General features: G+C 35.0%; 1 protein-coding gene across 1 annotated transcript in view; it reads left to right on the top strand.

Moving 5' to 3' along the window:
* Nucleotides 1-17,066, top strand: part of RANBP9 (RAN binding protein 9) — a 90,505-nt gene that overhangs the window by 38,160 nt on the left and 35,279 nt on the right. Inside the window, exon 4 of the mRNA XM_027128179.1 lies at nucleotides 16,420-16,472. Coding sequence (XP_026983980.1) covers nucleotides 16,420-16,472 — 53 coding nt within the window. The remainder of the gene's footprint in view (nucleotides 1-16,419; nucleotides 16,473-17,066) is intronic.

The raw sequence follows: 17,066 nt of genomic DNA, 5'->3' as shown, positions 1-17,066 counted from the left end.
GAAGGCAGGTCTTTGTTAAAGAGACCAGATTGCTCTGGGCATATCTCAGAATGGTTACTTTTCCTCTCCCCAGCACAAAACTGGAAGGGTTTTCTTTGTTTGTTTAATGATAACATGGTGGAGCTCCTGAAGGTAAAACTCATGAGCATATGGAAGGTTCTCTAAGAGCGGGACCCTAAGAGGTTTAAAGCTCAAGCTAGTTCACACTCAGCCTCCAGCAATTCATTCACCTTTAAAGTATTTCTACCAGTTAAAGTCTCCAGAGACTCCTACTCCTGGTAAGCTCTCATTCTCTGTGTTCACTTGTCTCTTCAATTTTCCTGGAGGCACTTTGCCCTGTGAACTCAGTTTTCTGACGAATCTAAGAGGAGTGGTTGCTTTTCAATTTGATCACCTTTTTTTTTCCGGTTGTGAGGGAGTGATAAATTTCAGTCTCTTTACATATCAGAGCTGAAGCCAGAAGTCCTCTTGTTTATGTTTTAATGAGAGTTTTATGGAGACATAATTCATATACCCATCAAAATTTACCCTTAAAAGCATGGTTTGGTAGTTTCTAGTATATTTACAGAATTGTGCAACCCTTACCACTGTCTAACTTCAGAACATTCGTATCACCTGAAAAAGAAATCCTATTATATCTATTAGCAGCCACTCTTCCCAGTCCTAGGCAACCACTTAACTATTTTGTTTTTTTGGATTTGCCTATACTGCACATTTTATGTAAATGGAATCATATAATGTGTGATCTTTTGTTTCTGGTTTGTCTTAGTGTAGTGTTTTCAAGGTTCCTCATGCTGTAGCATTTATCAGTACTCACATTTCTTTTTGAGGTCAAATAATATTCCATTGTAAAGATATTACATTTGTTTATCCATTCCATTAGTAGGTAGAAACACTTTTTTGGCTATTAGGAAGAATGCTGTTAGGAACATTTGTGTAACATTTTTATGAGTGGATATGTTTTCATTTCTCCTGAATAGATACCTAGGAGTTGAATTAATGGTTCATAAGGAAACTGTGATTACCATTTCAAGGAACTGCTAAACTGTTTTCCAAAGTGAGTGCACTATTTTACATTGCCACCAACTATGAAAGTTCTAAGTTCTCCACATCCTTGCCAACACGTCTTCTTGATTTTAGCCATCCTAATGTGTGTGAAGTGATAGTGGTTTTGATTTGCATTTTCTAATGACTAATGATATTGAGCATCTTTTCATGTGCTTATTGGTCATTTGTATATCTTTTTTGGAGAAATGTCTATTCAGATCCTTTGCCCATTTTTTTAGTTGGGTTTTCTTTTTATTGTTGAGTTCTAAGAATTGTATATATGTTCCGGATAGAAATCACATATCACCTATGTAGATTTGTATATATTTTCTCCTATTCTGTGGTTTGTCTTTTAATTTCCTTGACAGTATCCTTTGAAGCACAAAAGTTTTAAATTTTTATGAAGTCTAGTTTATTTTTCTTTCATTGCTTGTGCTTTTGCTGTCATATCTAAGAAACCATTGCCTGATCCAGGGTCATGAAGATTTACTCCAGTGTTTTTGTCTAAGAGTATGTGGTTTTAGCACTCCCTCTTAGTTTTTGATTCCATTTTTAAATTAATTTTTGTATATGATGTGAGGTATTGATTCACTTTCCTTGGTTTGCATAGATATATCCAGTTGTCCCAGCACAGTTTGTTGTAAAAACTATTTTCTCCTCCTTTGAATTGTCTTGTCCAGCTTGTCAAAATCAACTGATCATAAATGTAAGGGTTAATTTCTAGATTCTAAATTTTATTGCATTAATATTTATGTCTATTCTTAAGCCAGTAATGTACTCTCTTGATTACTGTAACTTTACAGTGAGTTTTAAAATTGGGAACTGTGAGTCCTCCAATTTTGTTCTTTTTCAAGATTGCTTTGGCTCTCCTGGGCCCTATTACATTTCCATACGAGTTTCAGGATCAGTTTGTCACTTCCTGCAGAAAAGCAAGTTCGACTTTTGATAGAGATTGCCTTGAATCTCTAGTTAGGGGAATATTGCTATCTTTTTTTTTTTTATATATTGCTCTCTTAACAGTATTAATTCTTCCAATCCAAAAACGTGGTAGCCTTTCCACTTATTTAGGTGTTCTTCAATTTCTTTCAACAGTGTTTTGTAGTTTTTCATGTTCAAGTCTTGTACTGTCCTGTTAAGTTTATTTGTAGATATTTTATTCTTTTTGATTCTGTTGTAAATGGAATTGTTTTCTTAAATTTATTTTTAAATTGTTCATTGCTCTTAGAAATAAAATTGGATTTTCATATTGAACTTGTATCCTGCAGTCATGCTGATTTTGTTTATTAATTTTTAATAGTATTTTGGCAAGGATTCTTTTGGATTTTTTATGTACAAATTTATGTTGTATGTGAATAGAGGATGTTTACTCCTTCCTTAACAAGCTGGTGTCTTTTATTTTTCATGCCTTACTGCCCAAGCTGGAACCTCCAGTACCACGTTGAATAGAAGTGGTAAAAGAGGGTACCTTTTTCTTGTTCATGATTTTAAGGGAAAAGCAGTCTCTTACCATTAAGTCTGATGTTAGCTACAGATTTTTTTTCATAGGTGCCCTTTATCAGGTTGGGAGTTTCCCTTTTATTTCTAATTAGTTGAGTGTCTTTATCAAGAAAGGTGATGAATTTTGCCTAATTCTTTTTCTGTGTCTGTTGAGATGATCTTGTGGCTTTTATCCTTTATTATATTAATATTATATTAATTATATTAATATTACATTGATTTTGTTTCTAAACCAGCCTTTATTCCTGGCATAAGTCCCCCGTGGTCATGATGTATAATCATTTTTGTGTGTTACTGGGCTTCATTTACTAGTAATTTGTTGAGGATTTGTGTGTCCGTGTCCATAAAGGATATTTTTCTGTTGTTTTCTTGTGATATCTTTATCTGATTTTGGCAGCAGGGTAACACTGGCCTTGTAGTATTAGTTAGGAAGTGTTTCTAACTTTGGGGGGAAGAAGAGTCTGAGAAGGATTGGTGGTCATTGTTCTCTATATGTTTCGTAGAATTCATCAGGGAAGCCATCTGAGCATGGGCTTTTCCTTGCGGGAAGTTTTAAGATTGCTTATCAGTTTTGGTAGTTTATGACTTTCTAGGAATTTGTTCATTTTTAAGTAGGTTATTTAATTTGTTGCTATATAGTTCATAGTATTTTCTTATAATCCTTTTAATTTTTTAATCTTTTTTAGTTTGGTATTAATATTTTTTCTTTCATTTCTGATTTCTGATAATTGGAGTCTTTTTTTCTTGCTTAGTGGAACCAATTTTTTGGCTGATTGATTCTGTTGTTTTTCTGGTCTCTTTTATTTCTGCTCTAATCTTTATTATTTCCTTCCTGTTGCTTGCTTTGGGTTTAATAGTTTGTTGTTCTTTTTCTAGTTTCTTGAGGTTGAGAGTTGGATTATTCATTAGAGATCTTTCTTTTTTTATTTTAGGCAATTGCAGCTATAAACTTCCCTCTAAGAACTACTTTAGCTGCATCTTATAAGTTTTGGTGTATTGTGTTTTCATTCTCATTCATTTCTAAGTGTTTAAAAATTTCCCCTATTATTTCTTTTTTTGTATTGGTTTTTTAGGAGCATGTTTAGTATCCATATATTTGTGTACATTCCAAATTTCCTTCTGTTTGTGATTTCTAACTTGATTTTCTTGTAGTTGGAGAGTATACCATGTATAGTTTCAATTTTTTTTAATTTATTGAGGCTTGTTTTATGGCCTAATATGTCTTGGAAAATCTGTGTGCACTTGAGGAGCATGTGTATTCTACCATGGTTGGTGGAGTGTTGTGTACACGACTGTTGGTTCTGGTTGATTTATAGTTATGTTCAAGTTTTACATTTCTTGTTGATTTTCTATCAGTTGTTGCATCCATTATTGAAAGTAGGTTATTGAAGTCTCCAACCATTATCATGAATTGTGTATTTCTCCCTAATTCTGTGGGTTTTTGCTTTAAATATTTTAGGGCTCTGTTGTTAGGTTCATATTTGTATATAATTTTTATGTCTTCTTGATGTATTGACCCTTTTTATCATAATAAATATATTGTTTTGTTTCTAGTAACAAATTTTGTCTTAAAGTCTAGTTTGTCTGATGCAAGTATAACTATTTCAGCTCTCATTTGATTACTGTTTGCATAGTATTTCTTTTTCCTTCCTTTTAATTTCAGCCTATTTGTGTGTTCAAATCTGAAATGTCTCTGTAGACAACATCTCTTTGGATCTTTAAAAAAAGAAAAATGTGTTCTGTGAGTCTCTGCCTTTGAATGATTTTATCCATTTGCAGTTATTGCAATTACTGATAAGGGAGGACTTATGTCTGCTATTTTGGTCTCATGTCTTTTTGTTTTTCTGTTCTTCTGTTGCTTTCTTTTGTTTGAAGTAGACTTTTTAGTGTACCTTTTAATAATTTTATTGTGGTTTCTTTTCTGTAGTTTTTGAGTTATTTTCTTAATGGTTGCTCTGGAGGATTACTCATATAATATCCTAACTCAAAACAATATAAATTGGATTAATATCAACTTAATTCCAACAGTGTGTTAAACCTAGCTTCATAATATTTTCATTGTCTCCCCTCTTCTTTTTGCTATTATTGTCATAAATTATACCTTTATACAGTTTAGGCCGAGAGAGTTATAATTATTGCTTTATGTCTTTTAAGTTAGATAGGAGAAGAAAAGAGTTACAAAGAAAAATACACTTACACTGCCTTTTATGCTTACCTATGCAGTTGTCTTTACTGATGTTCTTTATTTCTTTGTATACATTTGAGTAACTGACTAGTTTCTTTTCCACCTTATTTCTTTTTTTTCCCACCTTATTTCTTATAGCACAGGTCTGCTAGTGACAGATTCTCTGTTTTTGTTATTTAGGAGCGTCTTAATTTCTCTTTTGAAATATAGTTTTAGTGGATATAGAATTCTTGGTTTATAGTTTTTTTTTCTTTCAGCAGTTGCAGTATATTATCCCACTGCGTTCAGGCTTCCATGGTTTCTCATGAGAAGTCTGTTGTTGATCTATCTGGGTTACATAGCATTAGTTATATAAAGCAATAATAGTAACTTGCTTTTGTGGAGTTTGTGACATATAATGAAGCAAAACATGACCACAGTATCAGAACATGTGGGAAGAGGTAAAAAGGTTTTTAAAAGTTGTGTGTTGCATTGCCAGCATTTGATAAATATACTAATTCAATCAAGAATATGACATATTAAAGGTGCAGTTTTTTAAACTTATGTGGTACTCATTAATGCAATGCCAAAATATATAGCAAAAAGCTAACAAAGGTCATAAAATACAAAGAGCACAGAAAAGGACAAAGCGAGAGAACAGGTAGGACGAATAATAAGTTAGTAAACTTAAATCTATCTATAATAGGAATTAAACTAAACTAGTCCTCTTAGTCTCTGTTCTTTGATATTTGGCACACTATTATTAACAATGCTAATAATGTATAATTTGAAATTATTTGTATTGGTATATTGATCTAAAAAAACTTCATGTCCATTTCCCTTTTTAAACACAAGAAGTCCTCTACATATGAATGAGTTCCATTCCGAGAGTGCATTTGTAAGTCCAGTTTGTTCATAAGTCCAACAAAGTTAGCCTAGGTACCCAACTAGCACAGTCGGCTATATAGTACCATACTGTAATAGGTTTATAGTACTTTTCACACAAATAATACATAAAAAAAAAATAAAACGTTTTTAATCCTACAGTACAGTACCTTGAAAAGTACAGTAGTACAGTACAACAGCTGGCACACAGGGGCTGTCATCGAGTGAACAGGCAAGAAGAGTTACTGACTGGAGGAGGGAGAGGAGGTGGGAGACGGTAGAGCTGAAGGATCGTCAGCATTAGGAGGCGGAGGGCAAGCTGCCATTTCACTCATGCCTGACGTCGATGGCACAGGTTCTGGTTCCTTGCTGGATTCAATTTTATCTACCCTTTTGAAAAAACGATCCAGTGATGTCTAGGTAGTAGCTCTTTTTTTCTCATCATAGATGACACAGTAGCACTTGATTACATTCTGAACGGCTGCTTCGTGAACAGTACTTTCGTGTACTGTTCTGTGTTTGGGTCCTGTGCCTCAAAAACTAACAGTGCCCCCTCAAATAAAGAAAACCCCCTTGCCGTTTCCTGCATCGTGAATCTCTTCGGTTTTTCAGTTACTTTTTCTTCCTCTTGTCTCTCTTCGTCCTTTCTCTGGGCCTCCAGTTCCATCAGGTCTTCATTAGTCAGCTCCTTGTGTTGCACAGCAAGGAGTTCAGTGAAGTCGTCCTCTTGCAGATCTAGCTCCAGCTTCTTGCTGAGGGCCACTTGGTCTTCTTGCTGGAGACCTCTTTGGACTCCTCATCCACCTTCTCAAATCCACGAAAATTGTGAACACACTGCTGGCAAAGGTTCTTCCAAATCCCGTTCAGGGTGATGGCCATAACCTCACGCCAAGCAAAGTCAGTGTTTTTTATGGCCTTGTAGATGTTCTAGTCCTTCCAAAATTGTCACAGGGTTGTTCCTGATTCGTCACTTGCCTTTACTGTCTGATGAAAAGTGTGACGTAAATAATATTTCCTGAAAGTCGCTATAACTCCCTGGTCCATAGGTTGGATGAGGGACACAGTATTCAGTGGCAGATGCACTACTTTGACATTGGGATGAAAGTTGTCCCATGAATGGGAGAGTGGCCCGGAGCACTGTGGAGCAGCAAAAGAATGTTTAATGGGACGTCTTTCTCCAAGCAGTATTTCTCTACCTCTGGGCTAAAGTGATGGAAAAACCAGTCCTGGAAAATGGCCTTTGTAACACAGGCTTTGGGGTTACTCTTCCACACAACAGGAACATAGCCCTTGGCTATGTGTTTAAGGGCTCTTGGGTTCTCTGAATGATAAACCAAGAGAGGCTTCAGCTTCATATCACCGGAAGCATTGCCACCAAACAGCTGAGTTAGCCTAACCTTTGCTGCTTTATATATAAACTGGCATCAACTTTTCCTTCCTCCTTACTGATGTAACTTCGGTCTGGCATCCTCTTCCAGTACAGTCCTGTCTCATTTACATTAAAAACCTGCTCGGGTAAATACGAGCCTTCATCAATAATTTCTTGAAGTGTTTCAGGAAATTCCTGGGCAGCTACCGTATCTGCCCTTGCTGCCTCACCACTTACTTTTACATTGCGAAGGTTGGTTCTAGCCTTGAACCAGTGAAACCAGCAATGGCTGGCATTAAAAGATGTGCCCTCTGATTCTTTGCCGTGTTTCTTCTTCAAGTCTTCATAAAGGCTTCTGGCTTTCTCTTGAATCAGCATTAAGCTGAGCACCTCGACACATGCTGATCCTGCATCCACACAAGTTTCTCCATCTCCTCCATCACTTTCCCACACTTCTTCGATATTATTGTTGACACCATCGGCACAGCAGACTTCACATGTTCCATGATCTTGTCCTTATTCTTCAGAATCATGCTGATGGTTGGACGATTCATGTTATAAGAACGAGTGATGTCTCCCATCTTTTCGCCTCTTTCCACTCTCTCAATTGTTTTCACTTCTGTTTCCATTGTTCTCACTTGGCACTTCTTAGCAGTACCAGCTACGTCACCGCTGCTTTTACGCTTGCTTGCGGACATCCTGGGCTTGAAATGAAGGTCCTGTACTCTGTACAGTACTGTACAGTAAAGTACCAAAAGCACTACCACTCATAGAGGATGCACTCACATGACAACGTACACCAGACACATGAACTCACTTATGTGACTGGACATGCGAACGCACGTTGGCATCTTTGAAAGTTCGCAACTTGAAGGTTCATATGTAGGGGACTTACTGCACATAATACCACAGTAAGTTTCTTGTCCGTCAATTCTTTCCACTCCCTCACTGCTACTGAATTTGAGTGTGTTTTTATATGTCATGCAACACCTCAAGCATCTACCAGCTTTCTTGGTTCACTGTTTGTTGGGAGCCACACCCATCCACATCTGGTTGCATATTTCCCCTGTCAACTCCTTCCACCACTTCACAATAACTCACAAGCTGCAGCCCTGCTTCACCTACTTCCCCAAGTAAACTTCAGGTCTTTTTCCGTGTAAGGTACCATATTTATTGTAGTATTTATGTATTTCTTGACAATTCAACATGTGTAAAACCATTTTTATTGAATTTTGGTGGTTTTTTTTGGATTCTTATACTTTTAAAAATATGTTACTAATGAAGTTTATGACTGTTTTGCTCTTAACCCCACTTCCCCCATAAACTCTGTGGTTTTTATTGCATCATGTTGTATAGTGCAGTGATTTTAAGGAACTCAAATGTCATGCTATGGTAGAACTGACTGTAATTGCTCTATCCCATATGTGCCCATTACTTTGTCCACCCAATGATCCATCTTATTTTTTGATGCATTTCAAAATAAGTAGACTTAACTCCTAATTACTACATCATGCATATCACTAAGTAGAATTTGATATTTGCTTATTGTTCTTTTTTTAATCATCATAAAAGTTACATACAGTGAAGTCTGAAGTGTACCATTTGATGAGTTTTGCAGATGCATACACCTGTGAAATGCAAGCTCCCATCAAAACATAGAACTGGACCATCATCCTTAGAATAGTGTTCCCTCATACTCTTTCCCGGTTAGGCCCTGTCCTCACCCTCTCAGAGGTGACTGTTATTTTCATTTTGTCCGTTCGGAACTTCATATACAGGCATACCTTGGAGAAATTGCAGGTTCAGTTTCAGACCGCCACAATAAAGCAAATGCAACAAGAAAGTGAGTCACATGAAGTTTTTGGTTTCCCAGTGCATATAAATTATGTTTACATTATACTGTAGTCTGTTAATTGTGCAATAGCATTATGTCAGAAAAAGTATTTACATTAAATACTTTACTATTAAAAAATGCTAATAATAATGAAAAAGTTTGAAATATTATAAAGAATTACCAAAATGTGACAGAGACACGCAGTGAGCAAGTGCTGTTGGAAAATTGGTGCTGATACACTTGCTGGATGCAGGGCTGCCACAGACCTTCACTTCGTAAACAAACACAGCATCTGTGAAGCTCAATAAAATGAGGTATGTCTGTAAAGAGAATCATATAAGAAATCTTAGTAAGATTTCTTTGATTCACGGTAACATCTTTTGGATCATCCATGTTGTGTATATCGGTAATTCATTTTCCATTTTATTTCTGAGTAGAACATACCACAGTCTGTGTATCCATTCATTTGTTGATAGATACCCAGACTGTTTCAGTTTTTCCTCCATTGTGAAGAGCTCTTATGAACGTATTTGTACAAGTCTCTAGGTGCACATAGTGCCTTCATTTATCTTTTGAGTGGAATTGCTGGGTCTTGGGATAAGTACATGTTCGGTCTTTTGAGACACTGCCAGCCATAGTTCCAAAGGAGTTGTCCCGTCTTACATTCCCACCAACAGTGTATGAAAGCTCTCACTGTGCCAAGTCTGTGGCAGTACTGGTGTGGCCAGTCTTACATTTTAACCGTTCTGCTGGGTGCATGGTGGTATCTCAGTGTGGTTCTAATTTGTGTTTCTCTAGTGACTGACTAATGCTGTGTAGCAGTTTCATGTGCTTCTTGGTTATTTGCAGTATTATTTTGTGAAGTGTCTATTCAGATCTTTTGTCCATTTATAAAAATTGGATAGTCTTATGTCTTTTGAGCAGAAGATTTTAATTTTGCTGATGTCTGATTTATGAGTTTATTATTTTATGGTTCTTGCTTTCTGTGTCCTGATAGGTATTTGCTTTATCCCAAAGTCATTAAGACATTTTTACGTGGTTTTTTTTTTAGAAGCTTTATAGTTTTAACTTTCGTGTTTAGGACTATGATCCGTCTTCAGTTGAGTTTTATATATTGTGTGAGGTAGAGATTAATGTTTACTTTTCCAAATGGGTATCAGTTCTATCACTGTTTGTTAGAAAAACTTTCCTTACTCTTTTGGATTGTTTTGGCACCCTTGTAAAATATTAAATGATTGTATAAGTGTGGATCTCTTTTTGAGCTCTTTTTGAATCCATTCCATTGATTTATTTGTTGATCCTTAATTCTGGTACCATACTGTCTTGCTTACTCAGGTTTATGGTAAATCTTGAGGTCAGATGGTGTAAGTCCTACATCTGTATTCTTTTTCAAACTTTCTTTGGATATTTTAGATCCTGTTTATTTCTGTATAAACGTTAGAATCAGCCTGTCAGTTTTTACAAAAACCTCCTAGCGTGAGTATAATATGGATTGCATTGACTCTAGAGATCAATTTGGAGAGAATTGCAGCCTTAATAGTATTGAGTCTTCTAGTCCATAAATGTGATATATCGCTCCATTTATTTACATCTTCTTTAATTCCCCCCGTCAGTGTTTGGTAATTTTCAGCAGAGAAATTCTTCATGCCTTTTTTTCAGTTCTTAAAATGTTTTATGCTTTCTAATGCTATTGTAGACATAATTGTTTTTTAACTTTTATCTTCTTAGTGTTTACTGCCAGTATATACAAATACAATAGATTTTTTTATACAATAACTTTATATCCTGCAGCCATGTTAAATTCACTTATTCTGATTATTTTATGTTTTTTTAAGATTATCTCTTGTTAAATTAATGTTATCTACAAGTAAAGTCAGATTTATTTCATCCTTTTTTTTCCCCCAAATAGGATGTTTTTATTAGATGAATATATTTATATGTCTGTATTCAGCTTTAACAATAAGATGTGTTGGGACTTCCCTGGTGGCGCGGTGGTTGAGAATCCGCCTGCCAATTCAGGGGACACGGGTTCGATCCCTGGCCCAGGAAGATCCCACATGCCTTGGAGCAACTAAGCCCATGCACCACAATAACTGAGCCTGCACTCTAGAGCTCGTGAGCCACAACTACTGAGCCCGCACACTGCAACTACTGACACCCACGTGCTCTAGGGCCCGTGCTACGCAATAAGAGAAGCCACTGCAATGAGAAGCCCGCGCACCGCAAGGAAGAGTAGCCCCCACTTGCCATGGTTAGAGAAAGCCCGTGCACAGCAACGAAGACCCAATGCAGCCCAATAAATAAATAAATAAGCAAGCTATGTTAAACTCTAAAAATATGTCATACCATTACTTCGTGAGATTTTTTTTTTAAATCAAACTAATCATTCATTCATTTATTCATTCCTTCAAAACTGTGCATTGAGCACCTTTTATGTGCCAGGCCTCCACTGGGCACAGAGAATAAAATGCTAACAGTCACAGTAACACAGTTCTTGTTATAAATTTGGCACATCTCTGAGTTCCTTGCATTTGCAAATATACTTAGCCCGCACAACAAGCCAGTGAGGTAGGTTCCGTTATTATCAGCACATTGTTCAGATGAGTAACTTGCCCAATAAGTTCTGCCACTTATTAGCTGTGTGACATTGGACAAGTTATTTCTTCCTTTTTTATTTATGCCTTTTATTTCTCTTTATTGCCTTATTGAAATGCTTAGGGTTTTCAGTACAGTGTTGAATAGAAATGGTGAGAGCTGGCATTCTTACCTTGTTCTTGATCTCACGGGAATAGCTTTCAATATTTCACTATTACGAATGCTAGCTGTAGGTTTTTTGTAAATGTAGGTTGGTGAAGTTCCCTCGTATTTCTGGTTTGCTGAGAGTTTTTATTGTGAATAGGTGTTGAATTTTGTCAGATGTTTTTCTACAGCTAATTAAATGATCATAAGAGTTTTCTCCTAATTTGATAAAATATATTGATTGGTGTTTTGAATGTTAAACCAGTGTTGTGTTCCTGGATTAACACCACCTGGTCTTGATATATTATCATTTTGATATATTGCTAGAATTCTGTCTTAATTTACCTGTTGGCTTTTTAACTAATATCTCTGTAGTTTTTTAGTGGCTACTCTAAAGATTTTAGTATATATCCCTATTTTCATAACTTACTAAGAATTAATGTTTTACTGTTTCACATAAAATACAGAAACTTGCAACCGTATAGGTCCATTTACTGCCTCTTCCTGTACTTTTTGCTGTAGTTACCCATATGTATTACATCTACTTATCTTATCAACTGGGCAATACATGTTATTTTTGCTTTAAGGAGTCATACATGTTTTTAAGGAAATCAAGAGTGAAAACAGTCTTTTATTATGTACCCATGTGTGTGCCATTTGCAGTGCTCTTCTTTCCTTCCTGAAAATCGACCTATCTATCTGATGTACCTGTATATGTTATATCTGGTATACCTTTATATATATATATATATATATATATATATATATATATATATCTGATTCCTTTCAGTTTGGCAGATTTACTTTAGTATTTTTCTTAGTGCAGGTCTACTGGCAACACATTCTTTTTCTCTTATCTGAGAAATATTTTTATTTCGCTTTCATTCTTGAAGGATATTTCCTTAATATAACACCCTGTGTTGGCATGGGTTCCCCTTCCCCTTTTCTGCTCTTGTGAATGTTTTGTTCAGCCATCTTCTGGCCGCTTCGTATTTTCTTCTGAGAAGTCAGGAGATATTCAGCTTAGCGCTCCTGTTGAAAGTAATACATCATGTTTTTCTGGCTGCTTTAATATTTTCTCTTCATTCTTAGTTTTTAGCTCTTTGGCTGTGATTTGTGCCTATGTGTGCTTTTCTTTGTACTTAACCTGCTGAGGTTTCTATGCTTTTTAAATGTGTAAATTTTTTTCTTTTACCCAATTTGGGGAATTTTTCTCAGTTTTTTTGTTCCATTCTCTTTCTCCTTGTGGGAGTTCGGTTACATTTATGTTAGACATTTTGCTACTGCCCAAGGGACTCTCTTTTTATTCCATCAGTATTTTTTCTCTGTTCTTCAGATCAGTTCTGTCATTGTTTACTTATTCATTTTGCTATTTCCAGTGTGCCATTAGGTACATTAGTAAATATTTATTTCAAATATATTTCAGCTCCAGAATTTCTTTTGTGTGTGTGTGTGTGTGTGTGATACGCGGGCCTCTCACTGTTGTGGCCTCTCCCGTTGCGGAGCACAGGCTCCGGACGTGCAGGCTCAGCGGCCATGGCTCACGGGCCCAGCCGCTCCGCGGCATGTGGGATCTTCCCGGACCGGGGCACGAACCCGTGTCCCCTGCATCGACAGGCGGACTTTCAACCACTGCGCCACCAGGGAAGCCCCAGAATTTCATTTTTTTATTGTTTCTTTTTCTTTGTTGAAATTTCCTATTTCATTCATTACAAGCATATTTCCCTTTACATCCCTAAGCATAGTAACAGCAGCTGCCTTAAATACTTTAGCTTTAATTCCAATGCCTTGAGGCTCTCCCGGTCATTGTCTTGTTTGTCTTTTCTCTTGAATGTGGGTCATGTTTTACTATATCTTTATGTGTCAAGTAATTTTGAATTGTATTCTAGCACATTATAACTGGATTATAGATTTTTAAAATTCTTAATAGCGTTTTTTTCAGTAATTAATTTTAATTACATTTCATCATTTTCTTTTCTAGTTGTCATTTCTTTGTCCCATGCATTCCTTCTGTTTTCACTTGTCTTCCTGCTAAAGTCTATTCTCAAATAGTTCTTTGTGAACACTTGTGGATAGTAAAGTGTTAGCTTTCTTATGCCATAAAATATCTTATTTTGCCCTCATTCTTGGATGATGCTTTACCTGGGAATTAAGTTCTAGGTTGACAGTTCTTTACTTTCAGTACTTCGTGCCATTGTTTACAGTCATCACCTGTTGCTGGGGAGAAGTCAGCTGTCATTTTAATCGTCATTCCTTCTGAGGTAATCTGCCTTTCTTTTTGGAAGCTTTTAGGATTTTGTTTGCATTGATAGTCTGTGATGTGTTTTTATCTTTCTCTGTGGTGTGCACTTTCAACTTACCAACGTTATTTTTCAGTTGAGTTGTGGAAAATCACTAGCTAAATTATCTCAGTAAATATTGGTGCTCCACTGTATTTTTTAGTGATGGTGATTCCTTTTTTTCTTTCACATAATCCTAAATGTATTAAAAAAAACTTTTTTGTCATACTCTCCATTGGTTGATGTCATCTAGAATGAATTCATGTTCCAGTTGTGTATTTTGTTGGTCTTATATATATATTCGGTATATTTTAGAATTTTGTTTTTGTGGCCTCATTTTAATTAGAAAGTTTAACATTTTTCTCCATTTTGTTTATCTATCTAGTTCTATACTTATTCCCTTTATTATACTTTATAGTTGCTTTCTAACTCCTGGGTCCCCAATCTAAAACCAGGTCTACATTAGAGTTTCCAGGTTCTTTCTTCAAAGTGGTATTGGGAGTATTGCAGATTCAATAACAAATCCATTCAGTAACTTTGTTCAGATCTTAAGAGGCTATTCCTTCCCCCTTCCCTTCAACTAGGCAACAATGTCAAATGAATTTTAACCAAGGCAGCAGGTGGTATCAGTGTTTTCTTCCCCTTCAGGAGGGGAAGCTTATTCCAGTTGTTGGCTTTAAGCAGTGAGCATAGCTAATGATCCCCTTGTGGAGCCTTTTTAGTCTTTGTTTCCTCAGGAGAAACTCCTACCCATTAATGGGTGCTCAAGGACGCAGAGCTTTGCAGGGCCAGAGCACAGTTTTGTGTTTCTTCTCAAAGATTATCTTGTGACTTACTACTTTTTAAAAAAATAAGTAATTACATTGTATACTGTATTTGGAACAAAGGGGCTGAGTCAAAATAACAACTTATATGAGTCTTGACTAGACATCCAAAATGCTGTTTCTTAATGTTTTGTTATTCTTGTGTCACTTGACTCTTACTCTTATTAGTAATATTGCACTTGTGAATTCCATTTTCTGAGTTTTAATATCTAGTAGGACAAACACTGTTTTTTTTTTTAAATTTTGTCTTGATCAAAATTCTGTTTTTACATATGAATTTTTAAAATCACTTTCTCTAGTTTTAAATATTCATTTGGAGTATATCGTGAATCTCATTACATGTATATATTCATTTTAGAAAGATTGCTGTTTTTGTGCTGTCAAGTTATCCAGATACCTAAAATACTCATTTATTTACCACTTTTAAGATATCATTCTGGAGCTTTACTTGAGCTCTTTACTCTTGTTTTATAATTTCTGTAGTTATTATGACTGATATGTCTATATATTCCACTTCCTTTCTCTAGCTGGTTATTACTAGAAAAGAAGTTAAAATGTTTTTCTTAAATTCAGTCATTTTTCCAAAATAACTAGTTAATTCTAAAAGCTTTTAGTATGTTCCATAGTTTCCTATGTATATAATCAGAGCAACTACAATTAAGATAATTTTATGTCTTGTAATATTTATACTGGTTATTTAGTTCTCTTATTAAGCTTCCTATTTTCTTATTTTATTAAACTAAAACCTTCAAAACAATGTTTAACAGTGGTTGGCGTCTCTATGTTCCTGATTTTAATGGAAATGACTTCATTGTCTCACTGTTGAATGCCTTGCTTGCTGTATTAGATTTGGAAAAAGGTGTGTTATATTTAAGTAGTTTCCTTTTATTTTTATTTGAGTTTTTATTAGGAGTGGTAGCTGAAATTTGTCAGATACCATTTTAAATCATGATACAATCACCGACAATTAGCCTTTTAACAAATGGATTCAGTTTGCTTTTTTATTTAGTTTTTCTTTTTTTGCGTATGATACTTATAAATATATTTCTTTATGCTTTCCCCCTTTTGAACTGTCTTTATCAGTTTTTATTAATATCTTATAAGCTTTTAAAATAAATTGCATACCCTAATAATTACCTTTTCCTCTTGTATTTCTTTTGTGGAGATAATTTTGTTCTAGTGTTTCATAAATTAATAATTGAGTCTCATATTTAAGTCCATATTATCAATTTGCCAAAATACTTTTGGAAAACGAATATATAGATACCCCATAGCATATACTTTTTAGTATAATTCTGTTAAGTATTTCAGATGTTTTTATATGAATTGGATATCTTTTCAGTATGTCTCCATGTCTTTGTGTGTGTATGTGTGTGGAACTAGATTTTTACTGTATCCTTTTGAAAACACATTTGTTTCTTATTTAGTATTTCGTTTTTCTTCCACAAGTCCCTCTATACTTTTTGTTAGAAGTCTTAATTCTAAATATTTGTGTAGATACGTTGGAAAGATTTTTATAGTTTTTAGAGTATTTAAGTATTAATAATACTTTGGGTATATTTATGAATGATTGCTGTAGGAATTTGCTGTGAATCTGGATTTTATTGTTGCTTAATATTGCCCTTTTTGCTATTTCATGAATTCTAGTAACTTTTTTGTAGCTACCCTGTGAGTTTCATCTTGGGCTTGGTTCAATAATGTTTGAGAGTGTTTGGTAATTTATACATATATGACTATAATAACCAGCTTTTCTTCCTTCCTTCCTTTTTTTTTTTAAACAGTTACATGGGAATTGGTCTTTCTGCTCAAGGTGTGAACATGAATAGACTACCAGGTACACTTGTAATTGAATTACAGTACAGTCTTATGGCTAACTCTGGCTAAAAATGTCAAGTAATAACTTGGAGATAGTTAAGTACATTAATCTTCTATATTTTAATCACTTATGAGTTCAAAGTCGAGCTGAATGGTTTTAATAAATTTTATGCTATTTAGCAAAACATAACAAGTATACCATGCATTGTTTTGTTTTGTTTTGTTTTGCTTGTTTTTGTTTTGTTTGTTGGTATTTTTAACTTCCAGTACATAGTCATATCAACTACTTTAAATGTTTTAATGTGGTTGGTTCTGTTTCCTACCCAACACATCCCTAGGTTTTAAACCATTTTTAGTTGTTTTAATATTCTGGGAATGTAGGCTGATATTAAAAGTAAACTAAGAAAGGTGTGAATTGAGGTAGGAGAACTGTTTCCTAAAACCATTAGTCATATGGAAGTGATTCTTCGATTATATTTTCTGGTATTCTGTTTACTAATGTTAAAAATTAACCTTGGAGGAAATTTTTTGAAAATTGAAAGAAAAATCTTTTGTTATATTAAAGCGTGTGTGTGTGTGTGTGTGTGTGTGTGTGTGTGTGTGTGTGTGTGTG

This window comes from Aethalodelphis obliquidens, unplaced genomic scaffold, assembly GCF_003676395.1.
Source record: "Aethalodelphis obliquidens isolate GAN/ISIS:26980383/991018 unplaced genomic scaffold, ASM367639v1 scaffold34, whole genome shotgun sequence".
NCBI lineage: Eukaryota > Metazoa > Chordata > Mammalia > Artiodactyla > Delphinidae > Aethalodelphis > Aethalodelphis obliquidens.
Note: the sequence above shows the minus strand (reverse complement) of the source record. Positions and strands in the feature narration are given on the sequence as shown.